This window comes from Sphaeramia orbicularis, chromosome 3 (assembly GCF_902148855.1).
Source record: "Sphaeramia orbicularis chromosome 3, fSphaOr1.1, whole genome shotgun sequence".
In the NCBI taxonomy this organism is placed as follows: Eukaryota; Metazoa; Chordata; class Actinopteri; order Kurtiformes; family Apogonidae; genus Sphaeramia; species Sphaeramia orbicularis.
In genome coordinates this window covers 6,639,967-6,658,130 of record NC_043959.1, presented here as the reverse complement: position 1 = coordinate 6,658,130, position 18,164 = coordinate 6,639,967, and the positions used below count along the sequence as shown (strand labels likewise).

The 18,164-nt window shown below is 37.4% G+C and overlaps 1 protein-coding gene across 1 annotated transcript in view; it reads right to left on the bottom strand.

The window, feature by feature from the left end:
* Nucleotides 1–18,164, bottom strand: part of LOC115439140 (SH3 and multiple ankyrin repeat domains protein 2-like) — a 515,551-nt gene that overhangs the window by 371,691 nt on the left and 125,696 nt on the right. The window contains exon 4 of the mRNA XM_030162991.1: nucleotides 3,212–3,439. Coding sequence (XP_030018851.1) covers nucleotides 3,212–3,439 — 228 coding nt within the window. The remainder of the gene's footprint in view (nucleotides 1–3,211; nucleotides 3,440–18,164) is intronic.

Here is an 18,164-nt window from a genome sequence, read left to right as displayed (position 1 = left end):
CCATGTACATAATGAATAACTGATGTTTTAAGTGATGTTTCAGTTTGTATTTTCCTAATACATTTTGTTAAAATAAGTCATGAGACTTTTGTTTAATCCTCGCCAGGGTAACACTTGGACACTTCAGATAGAAGTATTCTTTCAAATGTAATATTTATGTATATTAGAGCTGCACAATATATCGTTTGAGCATCGTCATCACAATGTACATGTGCGCAATAGTCATATCACAGGTCCTGCAATGTAGGAGGCAAATGAGCTCAACATGTTCTCATCTAATTTCAAGGGTACCTGACATACACTGGGTGCAGCGTTCCACCAATCACAATCATTTTTAATCAGTTTGCCAAAGCAGACCATGCCCCTGCACATGCAGTGAGTCGCTGGTAACTACATTGAAAAATGAGCAACAAACAAGAGAAAATCACCAAAAACGAAGACTTAGTGCCAAAAAGAAAAGCAACATCAGTTATCTGGAATTATTTCGGCTACAAGAAGATATTGGAACACGTGTTCTGTGTTGGTAGTGCCTCACAACTGTTGCCACAAGAGGTAACACAACTAATTTATCTGACCATTTACATCAGCACCACACAGCTATTTCCTTTCATAATATACAGGGTGGGGAAGCAAAATTTACAATATTTTAAGGCAGGGATTGAAAGACAGTGTATGACCAATTAGTTTATTGAAAGTCATGAGAATTTATTTGCCACAAGAAAATTTACATCATAGAAAATGTTTTTATTCTATGTGTCCTCCTTCTTTCTCAATAACTGCCTTCACATGCTTCCTGAAACTTGCGCAAGTGTTCCTCAAATATTCGGGTGACAACTTCTCCCATTCTTCTTTAATAGTATCTTCCAGACTTTCTTGTAATAGTTTTGCTCATAGTCATTCTCTTCTTTACATTATAAACAGTCTTTATGGACACTCCAGCTATTTTTGAAATCTCCTTTGGTGTGACGAGTGCATTCAGCAAATCACACACTCTTTGACGTTTGCTTTCCTGATTACTCATATGGGCAAAAGTTTCTGAAAAGGTATGGATAATAGTGTTAGGTATGATTATGACATCAATATATGTTTGGTTTCAAAACAACTGACGTAGTGCCTGCTGAGAAAAAACAACTAAATGTTCATTGTAAATTTTGCTTCCCCACCCTGTATATCACAGGGTAAAAAAAAAATCACAATGTCAGTTTTTTCCAGTATAATGCAGCCCTAAAGTACATATACATTATAAAACTTTGTCAATAAATATCTAGGAAACATTAGCCAATCATCAGTTTTATTATTTGTTTTCCAGTTAATCTTCTCAAAATATTTAAGATTTAGCCAATTTTATCTCGGAAGCAAACAATTTCCAAAAATGTGTATACCAGTGTTATCTGTCACTCACTTCACTCACAGCACAATAAACTGTTACAGTTTCAGCTTCCTTTAGTTTATTAACAAGGTGACAGGCTGGAGAGTATGCAGAAATATTTGAGTTTGTCGGTATAACTGAACTAACACTGAGGCCAATCTAGACAAACTGCTCATCTACAGGGGCAACAGTGTGTAAAACAAACTCCTGTTAACATGAAAATATAGGACTGACTCCAAAAACGTCACTGACTCTGACACAAACTACATATCAAAGCAAATAGACGCCTGTAAAACTGCAGACAGGACTCAACACAACACAAAAAAAGTGAAACATTACTCTGGTTAAAATGAGTCTTTAGAACACTGATGATGAAATGTTTTAAACTACAGTGTAAACTACATTGCATCCACTGGTCCAGGTACACTGATGAAAGCAGCAGATGAAACAACTGTCCACAGGTGCAGTGTGCAGTATAATACACAACAAATACACAAACCACAGACCTTTAGACATTATGTGGCGAAAGTGACCTGCACTTGAACACAAAACCAAATGTTTCTGCCAATAAAACTTTTTCTGTTCTGATTTGTTCATTCCCTCTTACCCCTACTCCTTGGCCCTTACACTTAGCACTGCCCCTTGAAATGGAGCTGCAAGGGTTAGGGGTTGAAACATTCTCCTATGAAATGGGACAACCCTTTGCGACCTGTTACATCATCAGCAGTCATTGATGCTGCTATTAACAGATGCGATGACTTACTTTCTGAAAGTATTCACCATGGCATCAGTAGCTGTAACCATCTCTGTTCCGTGGGCTTTGGTTGTCTTTTTACGGCTATCAACTATAAGCTGCAGAAATGCGATCTATTACAGATTGAAACGGCATTAAAAAGTCAATCAAATGATTAAGTTGTTTACGAAGAAAATACTTACATTTGTGTGTTTCTTTCATCACACTGCTGCACTTTTTGGCTGTTTAGCTCCATCTTTGCTAATGATTCAAACAGAATTATGGGAAATTTCTCCTACCCCCTTCATTCGTAGTGTGGTCCTAGAAAATCTCTGTTTCGAGGGCCAAACAGCCCTCCGCCTTAGGCCTTCCCCTCTGTCTAATCAAGAATCAGGACAACGCTACCCCTTCACATGTACACGCAAAACGAAAGGCTAGGGGTAAGGGGGAGGGGCCAAGGGGTGAATTTGGATTCGGGAGTCAGCCTTAAACTTGTAATTCTAACTGTTTGGGTTCATTAGGACTTCGTCAGTCTTACTAGTGTTCATCTTCAGTACTGTCAAATGACCCCCCAGTGTTTAAAACACATTACAGGAGCTATAATTACCTAAGTTGCAGAGGGTACCAATCAGGCTTGTTTAATTTCCCAATTTGAGAAGTAAATATTGGTCATATTTTAGTAAAAGTCCATGTTTCGATCCACTCCCTTTTGCCCCAGTAAATTTCTTGCACAATACTGTTAAATAAAGCTAAACGATTATAGCATTTTCAGATTAAAAACCCTCAGTAGATATTTCTTAACAGAGCTTTTATTGTGAGAGATTTACCATTTTTTATATACATTAAGGTACTATGTGTGACTCCCCTACCCTCGGTGGCAGCAAATGCCTGAATCAATGCAAAGACAAGTAATTTCTCTGCTCTGGTGTTGCGCTTACTTAACAGCAGGCACTTTGGGACAAAAAGCCTTGGCTGTATATTTCATGATTTTCGAATACTTTGATTCCTCAACCTGCCAAAATGTCGAGCACTTCAACTTCTCTGTCATATTCTTGGAGCTTCCAACAAAAGAACATGTTAACAATCGAACTCCACAGATAAATACTCACTGTCTGCTGTAGGTCAGGGATGACAACACGGATGACCAATGAGTTTATGTGAATGTCGTCCATGCGGTTCTGCAATGGCTCCGCAGTAGCCCTTATAGTCTCGTAGATGGTCTCTTCGCGGGAGCTGTCGGAGGCACAATCGTCTGAATAGTCAGAAAAGCTCTGGGCCATCTCATCCTCACTGGAGGTGGGGCTCCGGGGCATAGTCAGCAGACCGGGCGGATTCAGCTGGAACAGACAGGAGGCCAACACAGTCAGACTCTCACAAACTGTACGTGTTCATTAAAGAGGCTTGCATTAAAATATGAGAATTCCCTCTGCTCCCATTAGTCCCTTTTTTGTCCCTTTAGAGGGCCCTGACGATGGTGCTCGTTAGTTTGTTAGTTTATCCTCATCCATTCTGTGCCTGCAGAGTCGGCTTTAGTGTACTCCTCAAGGAATTGAGGATGTGACTGCACATCTTAACCAAAAGGTTTTTCCTTATTAAGGTTACATTATAAAAGAAGTTCTGTGGGGTAAAAATGCACAAGGGCCTGCTCCTAAAAATGTACTGTGGGCTAAATGACTGTTCTCCATTAAACCATCAACATGATTTATGGATGAGCAAATGAAACACCTAGCATCTCATCAGTCACTGCTCTAAATCATACTGTTCTGAGTGACCTGGATAGAACGGACACACACACACACACACACACACACACACACACACACACACACAAAAACTGAATACCTAATCATTTGACTCTTGAAAATGTTTTTGTTTGTTTATAAATTGAGGGAGATTTTTTTTTAATGTATTTATGCTGAAACTTTGTTGTGAACATCATTTGTCAGTCAAGAGTGAGTGCTATAGATGTTTGAATATAAAAGTGAAGGGAAATGACTGATGAAGCATCTTTAGCTTCCAAAGTGTTTTATACAGTTTATGTAATAGGGTTCCAAAATGACGGACATGATTTCATCTATGACTTTAAAATTTTAATATACCTTTGTTTTTATTCACCGCTAATTATAACATTAGCTGATTGGCATCTGAATTTGAAGCACTTTCAAGTCTTACATAGGTATCAAATGTCCTGTTATAAAGAGAAGCACAGACAAGTTAATGTGTTTAAACTAGAAGATTCATGGTTGTAAATTAAATCCTGTCACCGACTAGTCAACCTGCAGCTCCCATCTATGTTTGTACTATCTCATATAAGACACTGATCAGCTGTAACATTATGATAACTGACAGGAAAAGGGATATTAATTTGGATAATCTCATTACAATGGGATCTGTCAGTGGATGGGATATATTAGGCAGCATGTGAACATTTAGTCCTTGAAGTTGACGTGTTAGAAAATGGCCAAATGGGGAATGATAAGGATGTAAGCAATTTTAACAAGTCACAGGTGGCCATGGCTCAGGAGGTAGAGTGACTTGTCTGACAACCAAAGGGGTGGCAGTTCAAATCCCTCTCTGTCCAAGTCTATCTATTGCTGTGTTTTTCAACCTTGGGGTCAGGAACCTCACGTGGGGTTACCTGGAATTCAAATGGGGTCGCCTGAAATTTCTAGTAATTCATAAAAAAACAAACAAACAAAAAAAACTTAGTTATAAAAAATATATGGTGAGTTGACAGAGAAAATCCCAATCTATAAAAGACATGACAAACTGTGAAGCTGAAACTGAAGCACTGTGGTACTGTTTATCTGTCAAATGTTCATTGTGGTAAGTTTAAGATGCTGCAGCTCTTTCATAATTCCTAGTTTGAGTTCTCATTTGTTCAGTATTAATTGTCAGCCTTGTAAATCCAAGCTGGACTGACTGTACACATCCTGACCAAGGAAAATAAAATTCTCACTTTATGCAGTAATCTACACCTGTCTTTTCTGCCTCCATCCGTAATAATATGCATTATATAGACTAAATGTCATCTAAAATTAATGTTTATTTGCAACATAGTATAGCAAACTACTACATAATCAAAAACAAATTAATGTTAGCAAAAAAAAAGTCTGGGATTGTCAGAAATTTGTGACGTTAAAATGGGGTCACGAGCCAAAAAAAGGTTGGGAACCACTGATCTATTGTGTCCTTGGGCAAGACACTTCACCCTCCTTACCTCCAGTGTCACTCATACTGGTACATGAATGCGTGTGAATGTTTGGTGGTGGTCAGAGGGGCTTCTGTCAGTCTGTCCCAGGGCAGCTGTGGCTACAAGTGTAGTTTACCACCACCAGAGAGGGAGTGTGAGACCAAATGAATAATGTCAATAATAATGTTAAGAAGAACAATTACCCTGACACATCATACTTTAACACAATGGAAATCACCCAACAAATGACGAAAGTAAGTTAATTGCAAACTTAAGAAAATCTGACACCTTATCAAATACCAGACAGAAGAAGCTAAAATAAAGATAAATATAATTTTCAAAATATATATTCAAAATATACAACACATATTTAACAGAAAATATGAGTTACTTTAGTAGATTTTTAAAAAAAAAAAAGAGGTAATCAGGCCACAGAGATCCTTAAAATCAACAAATCACTAGAACTGATTACATTTTTGCAACTCACAATTACTTGTATAATTTAAGACACATTTTGTATTTCCCTATAATTGTACTGTATGTGCAGCATCATATGCTTTATACACAGTGTAGTCTTAGCACAGAGAACATAGTTATATATGATCGTTTTACCCATTTCATGCAGCATGAAGGCACAGACAGAAGGGGATTAGATGCAAGGCAATAGAATGCACCTCAGAAACTATGTGAAAACAAAACGCTCTACTATAGAGTTGAGAAGAGCTGTGAATTCACTTTGTTCACTGGTTTTATCTCTAACCTGGATTTGTGGAGATAAAAGGTCAAGGGAAAGTTACTCAACACCTTTTCTTTCAAACAAAACATCCCACTGCTTTTGTGTTTTCATACTTAGTTACTTTGTTCAGACACACACACACTCACACACACACACACGCACACGCACACACACACACACACTCACTCACTATCCACACATTATTTGAGATGCTTGTCATTGTGTCACAGCCTTGTCCCACATACCTGCATACTGCTATAGAAAATGTTTTCCAACAGCAAAACATAAAGCTGACAGAACAGAGACCCTTAAGTATAAAATGGGTGAGCTGAGAGTGAATATATGATGTTACAACATATTTCATAAACTGGTGCATCTTTCTGTGTCTCGTGATCTCTGTGGTACGTCAACATTTTGCATGTCCCACTGGGGGCTCCACGCTGTCATATCTATATAAGCTTTTCCAGTCACCATGTGGCCAATTACACACATGCACACACACATACATATACACATAGGTTTTGTACAACAGTGGGTCATGACCCAGAGTATATATCAATCATACACTGGAAAAAATCAAAATCTGTATCTTTGTATGTGTAATCTGTGTATGTTTCTCATTTCTAGTCAAAATATCTCATCACACATAAAATAAGACATAATCACCTAAAGAGTAACTTTTCAGTGAGATGTAAGAACCTATTTTTAGACAATAGATCTTTAAAATTTTATTTCAAGAAATCTGACCAAGATCATTTTCACTTGTTCCAGTGGCAGATTTTTTTTTTTTTTTTTTTGCTTGATTCATGATTTTTTGGCTTAATTCAAGCAAAAAGAAAATCTGCCAATGGGAAAAGTGAAAATTATCTTAGTAGGATTTCTTGAAACAAGATTTTCAAGATCTATTGTCTAAAATAAGTTCTTATATCTCATTGAAAAGTTACTTTTAGGTGATTATGCCTTATTTTAAGTGTGATGGCATATTTTGACTAGAAATGAGAAAAATACACGTGATAAGATTTAGATTCTTTCCAGTGTAGGCAATATGTGTATGAGTGTGTGTGTTGTAACAACAGTTAATATATATTTAATGATGTAAAACGTACAAACAAATGACTAAACCAATTCACATTAGTAATAGTTCAGTGGAGCTGATTTGCATTTACTACAAGCTTATATGATTTTAACACCTATAAATGAAATGAGGATAAAATTAGCAACACATAGTCATAACTGAGCAACACAATAGGCCGATTTCTAGGGATAAAATACTACTGTTAATAATAATGGATTACATTTCTATAGCGCTTTTCATTGCCTGTCCATCCATGGGAGTGTATCTCTCCTTCACTGTGGTTCTCCCTGAGGTTTCTCTTTTCCCACTGTTTTTTTGGAGTTTTTCCTTGCAGAGAAGGAGGGTCTTTGATCTGCTGTTTATTTATTTATTTATTTTATTTATTCATTCCGATCTAAATGATTGGAAAGGAGCAGGATGAAGAAAACTTATAATACCTGCCCCTTTCTTGAAACATCTGCTTACATCAGATAGCTTGCCGTTACAGCTATTACAGTAAACAGTTTACATGATAGTCAATGCAAATACAACAAATCCAAAATCCATACGTTAAATTATTTCATTACATGCTTTTATAAAGCTTCTCTATTCTTTCCTTATACAGCCTCTTAAACTGAAAAATATTTGTACAGCTCTTCTCTTCCATTGCCAAAGAATTCCACATTCTAACACCCACAACAGAAATACACATTTGCTTTACATTAGTACAAACCCTTTGCTGTTTAAAATTAAACCTCCTTCTGTGTTCTTCATCCTGTGATAGTAAAACAAATAATCTCTGCAAATTTACAGGCAAAAGTCTGTTTCTCACTCTAAACACAATCAGTAATGTCCTTAATTCAGCTAACTCTTTAAACTTAAACAATCCTGATTTAATAAACAACTCATCTGCATGTTCCCTGAAATTAACATTTTACATGATTCTTGTTGCTCTTTTTTGTAAAACAATGGCTTTGTGTTATTCATATTTGTTGCCCCATACTTTGATACAATAACTAAAATATGGCAGAATAAGTGAACAATATAAAATTCTCATTGCTTTATAATCCAACACATATTTTGCTTTGCCCAATACAGAAGTATTTTGTGACACCTTTTTTTTTTTTTTTTTTTTTTACATAAGCAATATGCAGCTTCCATGTTCCATAACTGACTTTTGTTTGTTTTCATATCCAACTAATTCTGTAAAGCCCTGTGAGGCAACCTTGTTGTGATATAGGGCTCAACAAATAAAATTGAAATGAACTGAACTGAAAAAAGCATGGCTGTCAATTCGCTCCAAACAGCCCCTCCGACCACCACCGACCATTCATACATGTTCATACACCAATGTGAGTGACACTGGAGGCAAGGTGGGTGAAGTGTCTTGCCCAAGGACACAACAGCACATGACTAAGAGTGGGATTCAAACAGCTTCAGTTATTGAACGATCCACTCTACCTCCTGAGCCACAGATGCCCCAAAAATACCACAGAACTGGTTGAATATATGCTAGATAATGGCTATAATAAATATAACAGCTGAGATTTTCAGTTGGGTTAAGCACAAAAACAACTTGGTTATGGTTCATAATAGTTTGAGGTAAGGGTAAGTAAGAAAGTTGCTTGAGGAATGTGACAAAAATCTATATGTTCAGTGAACAGAACTTTTCATTTCAGTCCAACCAGTGTTTCCTTGTGCGATTGGGCTGAATCTGTAACCTCCTTGACAACATACAAAATGGTGGACTCAAAAGCACCACTCTCCGAAAACTGAAGATTTTAACAAAAGTATTTAATAATGAAAAAGTGATTTAACAAAAGGCACTCCCAAGGAGGATATATAAAACTACTCAAAAAATCTCTATAATAAACAAAAAACCCTTACGGAAAAACTGACAAACATGAAAAAACCTGGTTGGCCGCTTGACATGAACACACTGACAGATTCAGACGAACTAACACAAGACAAAGGAAGACAGAACTATTTATACATGAGGTAGGGGAACACAGGTGGCACCAATCAGGGGTGGGGCTAACAATCACACTGGCAGGAAAACACACAAAGGAAGAAGTCCAGGTCTGAAACAAGAGGGAAGAGATGTGTACAAAATAAAGCTGGAAGTGCAAGACAGGACCAAATGTGAACAACTCTAACTTAACATAAAGTGATTAATTAAACAAGGACAAGACGCTGAAAACCTAAGACGAGACATGAAACTCTAAACATTAACATGACTAACACCTCTGGCGAGACAGGACAGAATCTCTGCTACAGATTTGTTTGACTATAGTTCATTCATGAACAACCAAATCTGTTCAGATCAAAAACAAAGATGTTATATCTGTTCATTCAAATGTCTTCTTTAGAATTAGAATGAACAAACACAAAAGGTAGAAACAAATATACAAGAATTCTAAACTCTAAAGCAGAAAAACTGTGATGATTGGGCCTCTGTCCTGGTGTGCTGTTGGGGGAGTCCAGGTTGTGTTTGGGAGAGAACTATACAGGGGATATTATTGTGTGTTATGTATCTCCGTGCCAAGCCTCCTCTCAGATGTTACCCAAAGGATTTAATTATTACTTCCTGTACAAATAGTACAACAGCTGGAAATGGCCAAAAACAAAAACATGTTAATCAATAGAAAATAGACTGGAGACAAAACTGAAGGTGGACTAAATATTCTGTAGATAATTTGCTTGTTTTATTTTTGTTTTTTCTTTCTTTGCTTTAGCAGATGGACATTGAAGTCTTGAGAATTAATAAACTTAATCTATATCTGTATTGCACTGAGACCTTGCCGAAGATGTACATGACATGTGAACAAATCGCATATTTACACCTGCTCTGAATGAATGGGAGTCAATGGGCCACGCCCACTCGGGGTCAGTCACGTGGGTGTAAGTGCACGACACATAACATCTGACCCCACAGACATGTGGGGGAGGTCGAGAGCTTTCAAATAAGGCCAAATATGTGGTTGCCATGGAAACAGCTATATTGTTCTTGCTCAGATTATTATTATTATTATTATTTTTTTTTTTTTTTTCTTCTGCTTTTTAAGCTCAAATTTGACCCCCTGAACATTTATGAAAACTCACCAAATTTTGCCCAAAATTCAGAAGTGCGAGAAATTGAATTTACATATAGGTTTCGTAGATGTCGGTAAAGAAATGTTGCGACAGCACCCCCTTGAAAAGTGGAAATACATTACGCCAATGGGAGCACGTCCAACGTAAAGTTTGTCGTAGAGCCACGAAAATCAGTACACAGATTCATCATGAGGAGACAAACAAAAAATATTAGAATGGCCACGCCCCTAAACCAACTGGAAGTCGGCCATATTGGATTGAAATTTCCAAAATGCTGAGTCAGCGTTTTGCTGACATCGTATTTTAACTATCTCCTCCTTGGGCGTTTGGCTGAATGAGCTGAAAATTGGTGTACAGTATCTAGAGGAGTGGGGCATCAAAAGTTAGCCGATTTTTGGATCAATTTTACCTTTATTTTTTTGTGCAAGGAGGTCGCAAAGTTTGCGAAGTTTTTTCAGAATTTGCCTTTATAATCTTGCTTCAATTCAGTCATACAATCACCGATTTGGCTCAAATTTGAATCATTGGTCAATCTCCCAGCCTACACCCATTTATTGGAAGAAATGTAAATTTCGCACTATAGCACCCCTACAAATGTACATTTACAAAATGACATCAGTTTGGACATGCGAAACACCGATTTGGCTCAAATTTGACTCAGACATCTGTCTCCCAGGCCTACACCCTTTGTTAAAGAAATTGAATTCGCACTACAGCACCCCCTACACATGTTTTTTTTTTTTTTAATTATTAAAAGTGCTTCAGTTCGGAACATACGAACACCGATGTTGGGCTCAAATTTGACTCAGATGGTCGATCTCCCGGACCTACTAGCACCATTGATCATGAAAAATTTAAAATTTGGTGCTATGCGCCCCCTACAATACTTAATGTTACTAAAACAGTGGATTCAGTTTGGACATACGATCACCTATCTGGCTCAAATTTGAATCAGTTGCCAATCTCCAGGCCTAACACACCCATTTGTCAGAAGACATTGAAATGGTCACACAATAGCGCCACCCTAACACTTTACCTTTACAAAATTGCATCATTTGGACATACAACACCGATTTGGCTCAATTTAAGTTGTTACTGGTGGTACATCTCCCAAGGCCTAACACCGCATTTCAATGGTAAGAAATTTAATATGGGCGGTGCATAGCGTCTCCCCTACAGATTTACTTATACAAAAATGTGTAGTTCATACATATGAACACTGATTTACCTCAAATTTGAGTCAATCTCACAGGCCTACATCTATTCATCAGAAGACATTAAAATTTGGTGCTAGAGCGCCACCTGCTGAACGATGTACATACTTCTACTGGACGTGCCCATGGCAAGGGCCTTTAGATGCCGCTTGCGGCTTTAATTTTATTTTGGGTTTTTCTTTCTTGGCTTAAGCAGATGGACATTGAAGTCTTGAGAATTAATAAACTTAATCTATATCTGTATTCAAAATAATCACCCTGTAGGGTAATGGGTTTAACAGGATGGATGGATGGATGGATGGATGGATGGGTTCGAGTTCACTACGGTTATTTCTTTGGGAGGAGAAAAGTACAATGGCTGTAAATGTCATTATATAGAGATATTGCACATAGTAACATATGTTAGTGCGATGTCTTCATCTTCTATGTCTATGTAATTTCTTTACACTTTCAACAGTGCCTTCATACTTACTTCATACATATGGTTTGTGTTCAGGCCCTAGTAAGATTTTTGGAGGACTCATAAATTACTCAACTGTCTCTTTTCCTATTCTGCCTTTCAATATAATGAAGGTTTGATGTGGGGCTTTTTGCCATTGCTTTTCATTATCGGCATCTTGTGTGCAAATGGATAAAAGTGTTAACAGTCCAATTAGATACTCTATGTCAACTAAGCACAAAAACATCATTACAAAACTGAAGTGTGTGTGTGAAAAATCTTTCAGTTTTAATTGCCAGAGTTCACATACAGTTTTCTAAATCGTAATGAAGTTAGAAATATTTCTCAGTGACATTCACTTTGTATATTAACGCTGATGCTGATATCTATTTTATATCTACAAGTTGTTTGTCTGTGTGTTTTCACAATGGTAATAAAAGACATACATTTTGTTTCTATAGAAACCAAGTGCTGCCTGTGACAACTAATCTACATATAGCATCATGTCATACCATCCCAGTCTTAACATTGTAAACAAATTCCATTACACGAGATACGGGAGGGGACTGTCAGAGGAGCAGCATTAATCACACACAGGGTTGAACTTCCTCTGCCTGATCACCATCATGAATCCTAATGTTAGATTTAGCCAGCAGCAGAAAAGAACCCAAAGACACAAATAATTTGTTCTTGTCACACAATTATAATTATCAACCGATTAATAAGGAAATTCATTCCTAGGCAATTCAGTTTTAACCATGACGCAGAGCAGATGGGCCTGAGCGAATATTATCGATTAAATTTAAGCCATGGTCTAAGCTTAATTGTATTTGCATTAAAACCTTTAAAAAGCTGTTACATCTGACACACATGAACCTGAATTGACAATTTTTCACTGTCAATCTGTCAGGTTGGCCAGTCGTGGCTTAAAGCTATTGATTGAGAGACTAGAGTAAAATTTCAAGCGCCAGGAGTGGCATGTATGGACATCATGCTGAGACACAGAGACGCACCATCACCAGTATCCTACTAAGAGCAACTAGCTGCCTTTTATACTCCATTAGCCAGCAGATTAACCAGAAGAAATTCACATGAAGCCCTAAAAACAGGGTGTATCAAAAAAAACAACAACAAAAAAAAAACTGTACCTTTTGAAAAATTACCCCCAGTTCCACATTTGATAATTTTTGGAATTTTCTTTTATGGACATTGGTTGGTAGGGGACTGGTGGATATTTGTCCAAATTAACAGACCCAGGTTTTCATGCATGAGTGAGTGGAGGCAAATTGCACAGTCCAAGTTAAAACTGGTTTGAGCGAAGTAGCGGTGGGATTTAAATCCAGTCAAAGGTCATGGGAGGTGTGGAAGAAAATTTGTGATTTGAGAACACAGAAGGCACCCTTTTGTTTGAGAGCACAGAAGGCGCCCTTTTGTTTCATGTTTCCTGCCGAGTTAACCTGTTTAGCATTAACCACTGATGTTTTGATAATATATTAAGATGCCTCCACCAGGTCTGACAGACTTACCCTCCTTCCACTTGGTGTGCATCCTTTCCCCCTTCCTGGAGTGCAACCCCCTCCCCTTTCCCTTGAATGTAAATTTCCTGGCTCCTTCCTGAAGTACAACCCCCTTTTTCTTTATTTATTTGTTTGCCTTTAAGTTTTCTGTTGACTGCTTTGAAGTAACTGTATAAATACCATCTGAAAACGTAGATTCAGGGTCAGACTACCAAAACAGACTCTGTCTGCATCTGTACTCTCACCGTGCTCCGGAACACTAAATAAAGCTACACTCATCGCAGCAAACTTTGAACCAGGTTTTGTGATTTTTCTTCAACAGAGGAGACAATGGGCATCCATCTTGTTTTCCACAAAATTGCTGGGTTACAGCATTAACACTTTGGCCACCATGTCAATTTCATTTCTTTACCCATGGCAGCTGTTCCTGCCTTTCAAAGTTAATTCAACTTGTTTAGGTCTGAAAATGTCACAGAGGACAGGCCAAGTTCGTTAATTTTACCATGGGTAAAGAAATGAAATTGACATGGTGGCCAAAGTGTTAATGCTGTAACCGGGCAATTTTGTTGAAAACAAGATGGATACCCATTGTCCACCCCCATGACCCAGGATTTAAATCCCACCGCTACTTCGAGCAAACCAGTTTTAACGTGTTTGCGCAATTTGCCCCTGCTCACTCATTGCCTTAAAAAAATGTAAGTAATGAGTAATGAAAACTTGAGTGGACTACACTTAAATGCTTGAATTTGAATGGAATTGCTGTTTTAAGCACAACACACTAAATGCCAAGTTAATTTAACAAAAAAATTGTTGCAATGGCAATTGCTTTGTATAACTATTAGACTTAATATCATCAGTACATTTATTATACTCCGTTCCAAGTTTATTTAAATTAAGTTCTTTTGCAACATAAATTCCTCTGTATAATAATAAAATTTAATATATTGTAACATGGATGGAAGTAAGCTTACTATAATGTGCCACTACAGGAAATACTTTTAAATTGACAAGGAATAAAGATTTACATTGAACAACAGCAATCACAGATGAACAGTAAATCCATTGTTGGGCCTATGGCTCTCACTCATGGTGGAGCACTACAGAAATACAAAAACAAACACAAAAAGGCCAATAAACATTGCCATACACACATTAAGTCCAAATTAACACTAACACCACAACCCCGCTGAACCCCTGCACAGAAAAATAACACATTTTCAACAACATGCCCAATACCCACAATGCAATGCAGAGACAAAAAGGTGTGGTCATGACTAAAATTTAGTGATTTAATTCCGTTCAACTTAAACTGTTTTTGTACTTTTGACTATGTCTACAAATTAGTAGAATATACCTAACATTTTATAGTAATGTAATAAAACTTCAACTTCAAGTACATTGCAATTAAAGCATTTTAGTAAATACGAAGTCCAGGCGTAGTCTTTGCATGATGAAGCCCATCAGTGATGCCTCTGTCTCTGCTATTCCCCTCAAGTCTGGGAGCTCTTGCATATGATTCACCCTTTTGTGACCATACCTACCTGAGAGGACAACCAGGAATAGGAGCACAGTTTGTCCCACTCCTCAAGCCTCTTTTCAGTTCCATACTTTTCACCTCCTCAGCTCCTTGACTCCTTGATGCACGATTGTGACCTGCAAATCGATTTTGGTGCACCCTCTTTAAAGGTGCCTCAGTTCCTTTAAATGCACTTTGAGGACTGAGGATTAAGGACCGAGGGTGCTGCCCAGAGGAGCTTTGAGGATGCTTTTTCAACAATTGGACCCGTGAGGTTTTAAAGTGGCGTGACACATGTCTGGATTATACAAACCACAACAGGAGGACTTTAACCCATAAAGACCCAAATATACACCAGTGACCAAAAGCACCTACTGATGTAAAATGTTTAATACCTGTTGATCCACTAATCCTATCAATCCATGTAAATAATTGGTGTAAAATACAGTTTGTCATCTTTTCATGGTCAGAACATGGTCCATTTGGACATTCAGAGGTTCCATAGTGAACATGGAAATACCGTCATCTACAACATTTATTCACCAGTAAAACCCATGGAAATGGATCAATGCCAGTGGAGATGCTTGGTTTATGTTCAGTTAATGATAGGTTTTACTGAAAAAGTTACTTTTTTTCAAGTTTTCTCTTTTTTTAGGTATGATAACCCTCAAATGTAATCGAACCATGATGATTAAAATACATGATCTGTAAAATAAATATCGGAAAACACCTGATTGTCACTGAAAAAAATGCAAATTACAGAGGATAATATTACAATGGTGATAAATCACTTAAGAATGGTTAAATAGAGAGAAAAATGAGTAACACTTTATAGTAAGTACACTCTATGAAGCATTAGTTAAGCATTAACAAATACTGAATTCATTATTTATAAAACATATTTCTGCCATGAATACTCATAGTATATGGTTTATAAGCACAGTTACAAATGTTTTATTAATCATTCATAATCATAATCATTCAATCATGCAGTTTGCTTGATAATCCCATGTACTTTGTCTTTCCTTTGTTAGAATAACTGAGACTTTTGTGAGTCTTTCGGCATTGTCAACCTTTAAATCTCATTTGTAAATGCTTTAGATGGCATAGATAGTCCACACTTTAGATGAGCTCACACCATATACTTAATTAATGAGTAGTAAGTGCTTTATAACTAATTGAAATAATGAATTCATGTATTAATAACTGTTTATAGGCCATCTATTGGAAAATACATGTGTGAGCTGGTATAAAATACCCAGTAACATATGCACTAACCATTAGTACATGTCTGAATAGTGTATGTGCAAGCATAAAGGTACATCATAATTGGTTTGTAAGTGATGCAATACCACATTTTTAAATGCTGAATCCATAATTTACAAAGTATGAAAACACAATCATTAAGCACATTGTAGACGAGCTTATTAATGATGAGTAACACCATTATAACTGTGCTTATAAACCATATATTAATGAGTATTCATGTCAGAAATATGCTTTATAAATGATGAATTCAGTATTTGTTAATGCTTAACTAATGCTTCATAGTGTGTACTTACTATAAAGTGTTACCAAAAAATGTATGTGGGAACTAACACAAAAGTAACACTGGGTCTTTATGGGTTAAGAATGAATGGCCTCTACAATCTGAAGTTGTAGTTGTAATTCAAGATGGTCGAGTACATGATCAAACATGTATGTGTTAAGTATATCACCTAACAACGTATTATAGCATGTTTTGAATTGAGTCAAAAGTGAATTATGAGTTTACATAAAAAACAGTGGTACATTGTAGCACAACTGATAATTGTTCTACACATCATATTTAACTCAAATATCAGCTCCAAGGTGAGGAAGTCTCGTCTTATAAAATGCCTTGTTCCTCAGCTCCTTTCTCTTTAATGTCCTCCCCTTGAGTCCTCCTCTTACATCTGTGGTGGGAGGGTCAAGGTGAGGACCTGAGGAGCTACAACATGAGAAGTGGAAAGAGGGAGATGTTTTTAAGCTGCAGCTCTTTGCGTTCCTTGCTTTGCATCTTAGTCCCACCTACCAGAGTTGTGAGCATTGGAGTCAAGGAGCTGAAGAAAGAGGAAGTCTGAGGAAAGAGGACGTCTGAGATGCCATTTTAAATAAATGTTGGTTAAATATGTGTTACATTTGGATCACTTAGACCAGGGGTGTCCAATCCTGGTCCTTGAGGACCAGTATCCTGCATGTTTTAAATGTGTCCTTCTTCCAGCACACCTGATGATCATTATCAGGCTTCTGCAGAGCTTGATGATAGGTTTATCATTTGAAGAGGGAAGAGGGATACATCTAAAACATGCAGGATATGGGCCCTCGAGGACCAGGATTGGACACCCCTGACTTAGAAGTCATTTTATGCATTTTATCTGCTCTAACCAATGAGTGTTCATAGATAGATAGATAACTTTGTCTGTTCCAAGTAAAGACAGAAGTTCCTCTTTTGTCACAGCTGTAAGACAAAGTTTAAACAAACTAACTGAGGTACTAAAAACACCCCCACACATCAAAAACACAGTATAACAAGTAAAAACAAGTCAAAAGTGCTGTCTATTTTGTGTTATAAAGAGCAGCTATTGCAATTCCAATCCAATAGCCACAAACACTTCTATAAACCTCTGTGAGTCAGCCACCTTGGTCGTCATCCTCAGTCCTCAATGTGAGTTTTTGGCGAATTGTGACATCCTTCAAGAGTACATATCAGAGTGAATTTCTGGGTCACAATCAAGCATAAAGCCTTAATTTTGCTGGTACACAAAATAAATCCATATAAATTTGTACTCGTAGCATGTCCTAAAAGCTCTCTAAAAAGTTTTCAACTGGTTCAGAACGCGGCAGCGAGACTACTAACAGGAACAAATAGAAGAGAACACATCACCCCTGTGCTCCAAGCCCTTCACTGGCTTCCAATCGAGTTTAGAATTAGATTCAAAATCCTCCTCCTCACATACAAGACCATTAATGGTATGGGCCCCTCTTATCTCGGAGATGCTCTGGTGCCGTACCATCCCAACAGAACCCTTCGTTCTCAGAATGCAGGTCTACTGGTAGTTCCCAGGGTCTGTAAAAGTACAGTAGGAGCTAGAGCCTTTAGTTACCAAGCTCCTGTTTTATGGAATCAGCTTCCAGTTAACATTAAAGAGGCCGACACAGTCTCTACATTTAAGGTCAGGCTGAAAACGTTCCTGTTTGAAAAAGCTTATGGTCAGGCTAGTTCAAACCAGACTGAACCCACAGTTCAGTCTAAGCTGCCCTAGGAGCAGTAATGCTGGA